The sequence below is a fragment of the Gigantopelta aegis genome, chromosome 14 (assembly GCF_016097555.1).
Source record: "Gigantopelta aegis isolate Gae_Host chromosome 14, Gae_host_genome, whole genome shotgun sequence".
In the NCBI taxonomy this organism is placed as follows: Eukaryota; Metazoa; Mollusca; class Gastropoda; order Neomphalida; family Peltospiridae; genus Gigantopelta; species Gigantopelta aegis.
Genome location: NC_054712.1, coordinates 42579702 through 42590020, shown reverse-complemented (window position 1 = coordinate 42590020; position 10319 = coordinate 42579702). Strand labels below are relative to the sequence as shown.

Here is a 10319-nt window from a genome sequence, read left to right as displayed (position 1 = left end):
TGCAGTTGTGTACTCGGAGCTGGTATTCTTTTGTCCAGCTCCTTATTAGTGTACGTGCTGGGCCATTAAATGGGTGCGGGTGCATTGTTATCATTAGTCAATGCACCCTGTGTACTGATGCGATGTGCATGCTATCTCCCCGACCAGGTGTTTGGTCGGGGGTCTACACGACGGAAGGGGACCTCTGCCAGACCTGTAGTGGACCATACTAGATCAACTCAAGACCTTTCCCGACACACATCCCGACTTCTACTCGACCTTCCCGACCCCTTCCCGATCAACACGACTAGCCCGACCTTTTTTCGACCTCTACCCGACTTATACCCGGCCATTAACTATCGGGCAAGATCGCAGCACGATAGCAGCAGACTAGGTATAAAACTGTAGTATTTTGTTCGGTATTCAGTTGACCAAAGACTATCGAAGAAGCAACATCATGGAAGTTGAGCAGCAGGCATTATATAGTTGATCGAGTACAGATTGGTAAAAATATGTGACTAGATGTCTTCCCGATGAACTAGACCTTGTACACGAGTATACACGAGTTTACCCCAGCGCTACAAGATGTATTTCTGACCGCTTCCAGACCGTCTGGCTTCTCGAGCGCTACACGGATTTTTTTGACATGTCAAAAAAAAATCGTGTTGAAACCCCAACCGCTACCGACCAAGGTAGACCGCTGCAGACCGAGTGGGACCCCCTGCAGACCGAGAGAGATCATTTCACGACCGCATGATCGAGTTTGATCGGCGGTGAGAACGGGCCATTATATGGTTTAGTTGATCAATTTCCGTACCTTCTTCTGGTGTTTTTAATATCACAAAATATATTTATCATATTTTTAAAAACGCACGTGCGTTTGAGAAGTAACAGTCGGGTTTTAATCTATTTTTAGAGGATATGTCACCATGTCAAAGTCACAGACTCGTGTTTCACTCAATTCTAACTTTGTTTGTAGATTAACTAAACTTAGTGTTAATTTTCACCGGTTGAAACTAGGGTCTGTCCCTTTAACGGTGGACCAAATGCAACGCAGGCCATGCGTGATGAGTGGATATGTCCGCAAAATTAATTATAACGTTTCTTTGCAGGGTAGTTTAACCATTCGCTCGTTGGACGTGAAAAAAAAACCCCGCAAGGTTTCCGCAGCATTTGGACCGCTTTACCGGCCTCGGTGGCGCAGTGGTTAACCCATCGGACTACAGGCTGGTAGGTACAGGGTTCGCAACCCGGTACCGGCTCCAACCCAGAGCTGGTTCTTAAGGGCTCATTGCGTAGGTGTACGGCGACTACACCCTCTTCTCTTCCACTAACCAACTAACCAACTAACAAACTAACAACTAACCCACTGTCCTGGATGGATAGTCCAGATAGCTGAGGTGTGTGCCCAGGACAGCGTGCTTGAACCTTAATTGGATATAAGCACGAAAAATAAGTTGAAATGAATAATTGAATCGACCGCGTTTAATCGATTGGACCACGTGCACTACCACGTGACGTTACGAACAATTTAGAGCATTCTACACTGTCGGTGTGAGATCGATCCCCGTGGGTGGCCCCATCGTGCTATTTCTCGTTCCAGCCAGTGCACACTGACTGGTATATAAAAGGCTGTGGTATGTACTACCCTGTCTGTGGGATGGTGCATATAAAAGATCCCTTGCTGCTAATCGAAAAGAGTAGCCCATGAAGTGGCGACAGCGGGTTTCCTCTCTCAATATCTGTGTTGTTTGACGCCATATAACCGTAAATAAAATGTGTTGAGTGCGTCGTTAAATAAAACATTTCCTTCCTTGTTGATACTCAGTTCAGATAGCTGTCGGGTTTCTTTGTGTGCTGTGAGTATATGTGAAATTGTTTTCAGCGAATTCCAAAATGATCAAATGTAAAGGTGATTTTTAACCGTCAAACACAAGGTTGTTGTTGTGTGAACGCGGGAACCTTTGCTTATACAGTGCTTGGCAGAAATTGCTGATTTTTATGATAGAGTTGTCTCTGTCTATAAACAACGATTGTAACTGTTCGACATCCTGTGTAGCGCGAGTGCGAGAGCGAATAATTTTTACATGCTCATATACCACTAGAGTTTCGAGCATGTCCGTCCCGGGGCCTGTCTCTGGATAGCCAGGGGCTTGTCCCAGGACAGAAAAATATTAATGGGCAGAATTTAGAAAATAGCAATTGATAAAAAAGTTAATAGAATTTAAAAAAGAAAAGAAAAAAAGTTACAAGTCAAAAATAAAAAGAATTGACTGCTCGGTCGAATATTTATATAATTTGGAGCATTTTAGAAGGACAGTCCAAAAATGAATAAGAGAAAGAAGAGAGGATCGGACTATTTAAAGGGACATTCCTGAGTTTGCTGCAATTTTTAAGATGTTATCGACTAACAGAGACTTTTTAACGGATATAATTACATATCAAATATATTGTTCTGCATAATATATTAGTGGCTGTACATTAAATGTGTTTCTGATCGTTCTAATATTAGAACTAGGTTAAATTTCATTTTATTTCCTAAAATATATTTTTTCGTACGTACGAAATTATTTGAAGACAAAATCCAGTTTGGGCTTCTTACAAATATTAAGTCCCTTTAATAATATTTAAAAAAAAAGTAATTTCGACATAAACTTTTGAACGAAGGTCTAAAAGTTTAAAGTCCGATCTATACGTCCACGTGAGTGGCCTCGTTAAGGCCGTTAGGGTGCACAGCTTGTAGGGTCCTGTGTAGCTCCACCGGCTTCCGCGGTGTAGTCGTTACGCCAGCTGTAGGTACTGATTCGCATCATGGTACCGGCTTCCACCAAGAGAGAATTGAACGTCTCAAAGGGTAGGTATAAGGCCACTACACCGACTTTTCTCTTACCAACCATTTACAACTAATCACTAACCCACTGTCCTGGACATTGCAGTCCAGATAGCTGAGGTCAGCGTGTTTGAATCTTAAAGGGACATTCCTGAGTTTGTTGCCATTTTTAAGATGTTATTGACTAACAGAGACTTTTCAACGATTGTAATTAATTATCAAATATATTTTTCTGCATAAAATATTAGTGGCTGTATATTAAACGTGTTTCTGATCGTTATACTATTTGTACTAGGTTAAATTTCATTTTATTTCCTAAAATATGGGGTTTTATTTCGTACACACGAAGTTATTTGAAGCGAAATCCAGTTTGAGCTTCTTACAAATACGAAGACGACCAGAAACATGTGGAATATACAGACACTGATATTCTAAACAAGAAAATATATTTAATATGTAAGTTTAATCGTAGAAATATTTTATTGGTCGGAAATATCTTACAATGCAGCAAACTCAGGAATGTCCCTTTAATTGGATATGAGTACGAAAATTACTATTAACGAAAAGTTTAGCTCTCCAACAGCAGAATACTCGAGTCACTATGTGAAAGATATTTATAACAAAGTCAGTATTTATAGCATCTGCAGGGGCGTAGCGTGATGTGGACCTTGGGGGGGGGGGGGGGGGGTCGAATATGAACCAAGTGGACCTTTTTCAATTTTGTTTTTGCACCACCAGAAATTTCATATGTATAAACCTGTATGTTTTAGTTCTGAAAGCGGACCATTTGCCTCGTCCGAACCCCTCGAACCCCCCTAGCCTACGCCCCTGATCTGTCATTGATTAAGCAATCAACCATGTATGCGAAAAGCAACGAAGTCCGCATATTAACGTAGAAGGACTTTAAAAAGTGCATGGTCCTCCTTTACTATTTCTTTATATTTATGGCCAATACTTTCTTCTTGAAATAGTGATGTCTACACAACAAATATGTAGTTTTTATTTCTGAGTGTATGATCGTGTACAAATGCTCCCGGTACTTCTCAAACAAGACTTCGTAAATAGTATCTGCAGACGAGTTATCAAATACGTGTGAATATGAACCAAGTGGACCTTTTTCTATTTTGTTTTTGCACCACCAGAAATTTCATATGTATAAACCTGTATGTTTTAGTTCTGAAAGCGGACCATTTGCCTCGTCCGAACCCCTCGAACCCCCCTAGCCTACCCCCCTGATCTGTCATTGATTAAGCAATCAACCATGTATGCGAAAAGCAACGAAGTCCGCATATTAACGTAGAAGGACTTTAAAAAGTGCATGGTCCTCCTTTACTATTTCTTTATATTTATGGCCAATACTTTCTTCTTGAAATAGTGATGTCTACACAACAAATATGTAGTTTTTATTTCTGAGTGTATGATCGTGTACAAATGCTCCCGGTACTTCTCAAACAAGACTTCGTAAATAGTATCTGCAGACGAGTTATCAAATACGTGTGTTTATAACCTGTCGAAAGGCTTTCAATGAGGATTCTAAAATGCACTTCAAAACCTCTAGGGCGGGATCTAGCTCAGTTGATAGACCGCTTTTTGGGGTTCCAAAGAAGACTTGACAGAGACAGCGTTTTGTATCACCACAACCGGACTCCAAATCTAAAGCATGATTAACTATAGCTTGAACGCAGAAGAAGATAGAGCGCTTTTTGGGGTTCCAAAGAAGACTTGACAGAGACAGCGTTTTGTATCACCACAACCGGACTCCAAATCTAAAGCATGATTAACTATAGCTTGAACGCAGAAGAAGATAGAGCGCTTTTTGGGGTTCCAAAGAAGACTTGACAGAGACAGCGTTTTGTATCACCACAACCGGACTCCAAATCTAAAGCATGATTAACTATAGCTTGAACGCAGAATAATATAGAGCGCTTTTTGGGGTTCCAAAGAAGACTTGACAGAGACAGCGTTTTGTATCACCACAACTGGACTCCAAATCTAAAGCATGATTAACTATAGCTTGAACGCAGAAGAAGATAGAGCGCTTTTTGGGGTTCCAAAGAAGACTTGACAGAGACAGCGTTTTGTATCACCACAACCGGACTCCAAATCTAAAGCATGATTAACTATAGCTTGAACGCAGAAGAAGATAGAGCGCTCGTCTGAGGTATTTTGTCCAAAGGATCGAATCCCTTAGATGGACCTATTCTCTGATTGTGTTTTTCTTCTGTTTCAGTCAGTTAAATGTTTTTTTAACGACACCACTAGAACACATTGATTTACTAATCACCGGCTATTGGATGTCCGAAATTGTTAATTCTGTTTCAGTCAGTGTCCCATGTATGGGATATATCAAAGGCTGTCGTGTTTGTGGGAAAGTGCATATAAAAGCTCCCTTGCTGCTAAAGGGAAATGAAAACGTAGCTTGTCACAATGATTTTAGTGGTGTCGTTAACCCAAACAAACGTGAACATTAAAATTCTCTAGCTCACACTGTTTTGATTGTCTTTGGATAGTAAAACCAAGAACATGTTGAATACACACAACTGAATATTCTGTGAAAGGAAACTTTAAGTTACAACCAAAAATATCGTACATTAATACACGAGGGTGGTCATGCATGTATATAGGCAAATGACCTACTGAAGGTTATAAAGCTAACGTTTATTTATCTTTAACGACACCACTAGACCGCATTAGTTAATTAATCATCGGCTATTGGGCGTCAAACATTTGGTAATTGAATGAATGAATGAATGAATGAATGAATGAATGGATGAATGAATGAATGAATGAATGGATGGATGGATGGATGGACGGACGGATGGACGGACGGATGGATGGATGGATGGATGAATGAATGAATGAATGTTAAACGACACACCAGCTCACAAATACACATCGGCTATTGGGGGTCAAACAAAGGTAATTGTGACTGTAGTCTTTAGAGAAAGGTCACTACATTTTGTTATTGGCCTTGTGTATACAGAGAGAACAACACATATCACGGCCGTTGATATGCCAGTTGTGTGACACTGGTTGAGATAAGAAGGATTCAGTGTCCGCCGATGAAGCTCGACTCCCCAAGCACCTGTCGAATGCTCTACCGGCTTGTTAGATCTGGCTCCTACTAAAGGTCACGTGCTTTGTAATAAAGAAAGAAATGTTTTATTTAACGACGCACTCAACACATTTTATTTACGGTTATATGGCGTCAGACATATGGTTAATGACCACACATATATTGAGAGAGGAAACCCGCCGTCGCCATTCATGGGCTACTCTTTTTGATTAGCAGCAAGGGATCTTTTATATGCACCATCCCACAGACAGGGTGGTACATACCACGGCCTTTGATATACCAGTCGTGGTGCACTGGCTTGCTTTGTAATAAATACAATATGTATAATTTTCTTCAGATGCATATAAAAGATCGCTTGCTGCTAGCGGAGAAATGTAGCGGGTTTCTCTGACAAGAGTTAATGTTTGTTTTGTTTGACGATACCACTAGAACACATTGATTTATTAATCATCGGCTATTTATTCGATGTCAACTATTTAGTAATTTTGACGTATGGTCTTAGAGATGAAACCCGCTACATGTTTTCCATTAATAGCAAGGGATCTTTTATATGCACCATCCCACAGACAGCTGGAACGAGAAATAGTCTAATGGGCCCACCGACGGGGATCGATCCTAGACCGACCGAACATCAAGCGAGCGCTTTACCACTGGACTACATTCAACCTCCGGGTTTCTCTGAAACAATATGTCGCAATTATCAAATGTTTGATATCTAGTAACCGATGCACCAACATGATCTTATGGTGTAAATATACAAAACAACTTAAATGAAGACCACGTGTCTGAATTATCAAATGTTTCACATCCAATAACCGATGATTAATAGATCAGTGTGCTCTAGTGGTGTCGTTAAACACTTATATGATACTCCTGTAGTTGTGTTCCTGTGTGTGTGTGGGGTGGGGGGGGGGGGGGGGGGGGGGGGGGGTGGGGGGCAGCTATTATCAGCACCTACTATGCACTGTAGCCAACATACTAAGACACAACGAATAAAGACATGAATCAAGAAAGTTAAAAAATAAATAAAATTTAATCGTTAACATCATCTTATTCAAACGTCTTTCGTCCTCGTTGTTCTTTTTTTCGCTATCGCCGGTGTCCGCGAACTGCTTTGAGGTGTCCAACGTGTCATATGTAGCAGTGCGCGAAGCAGCAAACAGGCAGTCTGCTCCGCTCAATAACCTAGTTCTTCATAAATATAACCCTGGGATTGTCCCCACTTAGTTCTGCCCAGTGTCTGCCTGGGAAAGTTCCCACGACTATACAGATTGCTGTTCCAAATCATCACAAGGAGCACATTTGCATGACACCGGAAAATGCACTCTAATTCTCATTCTCGTGAAGCCGCTTCCGTCGAATCTTGGACAAATAAGAGGAACTGTAACAGATCTGGATTGGTCTTCATGGCAACAGATGGAGGACGACACGGTGCCGTTGTTAGATAGTCTGTCATTGGACGAACACGTCCCGGAGCACCCAAACGACGGAACTATCTTGGGGACACAGTCTTTGTGCGCAATCGTCATGCGGATCCGGTGCCGCCTGCACGCCAGTCGACTGGTTCGGGTGGAGTCTACTACTGCGATTAACACTAACATGGTCAGCAGCCAGTAGATGCCGTACCGTTCTGTTGTTGATGGCATGTTGGTATCTGAAAGGGTTAACAATAAAAATAAACATACTTAAAGCATATTTAACGAGCGAGAGAGAGAGACATACAGACAGACATAGAGAGAGAGGGGGGGGACACACACACACACACACACACACACACACACAGAGAGAGAGAGAGAGAGAGAGAGAGAGAGAGAGAGAGAGAGAGAGAGAGAGAGAGAGAGAGACAGACAGACAGACAGACAGACAGACAGACAGACAGAGACAGAGACAGAGACAGACAAAAATGACATCTAGGCAATATTTGTTTTGGGGGAGAGGGTGCATTTTGTTCCTACAAACATAACTATGATACCGAGATGCTTAGCAATTAATATTGTCAACATAAAATTGTAAACGTGATAATACACCAGATGCGCGCTCATTATACCGTTTTTTCTGTACAAGAGAACAGTACCATTGCCACTACTTGCGAACAATGCGCCCATCTTTAAAAGCTGCTATTCCAGGCTCATTCAAACATGAAAGGTTTATATCCCCAGTCGATATCACACCACTAGTGGTATATCTCGTACCAGGACACTGGTATTCAGCCAGTCGGCTTTTCTAGTCAAACAGTAACAAAGGTCTCGACCACAGTAAATAATTACTTAAGGAGACGATGGAATGCTTAACTTACGCAATGCTATTAGAGTATGGATATTGAACGCAAGAAAGCCGCGAGCGCCGGAACGCTCCCTGTGTTTAGGTAACGTAAGTATCGTGATTTCTTAATATAATTAAAAAAAAAAAAAAATTAAAAAAAAAAAAACATTATTTAAGGGCCAGTAGACTTTTGATAATTCTTTGCTGATGACATAATTATTTTTTGAATTTTTGGTCACAGATAACTTCCAAACATTGTTTTAGTAACATTTGACCCGTGCTACACCCACAAATCCTGCACACGGTGGGTTTTCCGTATATTTATCAAAACTAGTGAAATGCGATCTTGACCACGATATATGGTTCCAGTCATGACTCACTGTCTACAGAAGACAGCTGATCTTGACTGATATATGGTTCCAGCCATGACTCACTGTCTACAGAAGACAGTTGATTTTGACTGATATATGGTTCCAGCCATGACTCATTGTCTACAGAAGACAGCTGATCTTGACTATGATATATGGTTCCAGTCATGACGCACTGTCTACACAAGACAGCTGATCTTGATTGATATATGGTTCCAGCCATGACTCACTGTCGACAGAAGACAGTTGATCTTGACTGATATATGGTTCCAGCCATGACTCATTGTCTCCAGAAGACAGCTGATCTTGACTATGATATATGGTTCCAGTCATGACGCACTGTCTACACAAGACAGCTGATCTTGATTGATATATGGTTCCAGCCATGACTCACTGTCGACAGAAGACAGTTGATCTTGACTGATATATGGTTCCAGCCATGACTCATTGTCTCCAGAAGACAGCTGATCTTGACTATGATATATGGTTCCAGTCATGACTCACTGTCTACAGAAGACAGCTGATCTTGACTACGATATATTGTTCCAGCCATGACTCACTGTCTACAGAAGAGAGCTGATCTTGACTACGATATATGGTTTCAGCAATGACTCACTGTCTACAGAAGACAGCTGATCTTGACTATGATATATGGTTCCAGTCATGACTCACTGTCTACAGAAGAGAGCTGATCTTCACTACGATATATGGTTCCAGCCATGACTCACTGTCTACAGAAGAGAGCTGATCTTGACTATGATATATGGTTTCAGCCATGACTCACAGTCTACAGAATAGAGCTGATCTTGACCATGATACATGGTTCCAAAGTAAATCGGTATTTGCTACTAAGGGAAAAATGTAGCGGGTTTCCTCTCTAAGACTATATGTCAAAATATACCAAATGTTTGACATCCAATAGCCGACGGTTAATAAATCAATGTGCTCTAGTGGTGTCTTTAAACAAAACAAACTTTAACCTTTTTGCATGTAAGAGTACTGCCACTTATAGCTCGTGCTGTGCCAAACAATTTTCTTCGGCTTCCGTAAGCAAACATAATGCGCATACGGATGGCCACAGAATGAGGCTCAAAGTCCATAAACGTAATCCAAATGCATGGTGATCAGATACGCACATGCGGACACAGGATTCATACACGGAATCAACTCACATTTATATAGAAAGCGACTGATGCGGAAGGAAGGGAGGAAATGTTTTATTTAACGACGCACTCAACACATTTTATTTACGGTTATATGGCGCAGTACATATGGATAAAGACCACACAGATATTGGAGGAGGAAACCCGTTGTCGCCATTTCATGGGCTACTATTTTCGATTAGCAGCAAGGGATCTTTTATATGCACCATCCCATAGACAGGATGGCATATACCACGGCCTTTGATATACCAGTCGTGGTGCACTGGCTGGAGCGAGAAATAGCCCAATGGGCCCACTGACTGGGATCGATCCCAAACCGACCGCGCATCAAGCGAGCGTTTTACCACTGGGCTACGTCTAGCCCCTTGACTGATGCGGATAACGCATAGGTTTACGCATGCGCAGTGCGGACAAATGTAAAGTGAGCATAATATTTATTTCAAGCAAGAAACTATTTTAAAGAAATAATCCTGAAATTATTATTAGAGCGACGTACACATAGTTGTTGATGGCGGTGCTGAGGATAAAAACAAACTGTTCCAAAAACAACAACAACATGCAATATACATTTAATGCTAAAGGTTCAGTGCGCTAAGCACCGGAAATCGACATCGTAGATTTTAAAGATGTCCCTAAATGTC

At 41.4% G+C, this 10319-nt stretch overlaps 1 protein-coding gene across 1 annotated transcript; it reads right to left on the bottom strand.

Annotated features, from left to right (window-relative positions):
• Positions 1-7147: 7147 nt before the first annotated feature.
• Positions 7148-9336, bottom strand: LOC121389270 (bursicon-like). Its single transcript, XM_041520868.1, has 2 exons — positions 9300-9336; positions 7148-7539 (listed from the first exon to the last, which is right to left on the bottom strand). Exons 1-2 carry the CDS (start codon positions 9334-9336, stop codon positions 7148-7150), a joined length of 429 nt encoding a protein of 142 aa, XP_041376802.1.
• Between the last annotated feature and the right edge of the window lie 983 nt (positions 9337-10319).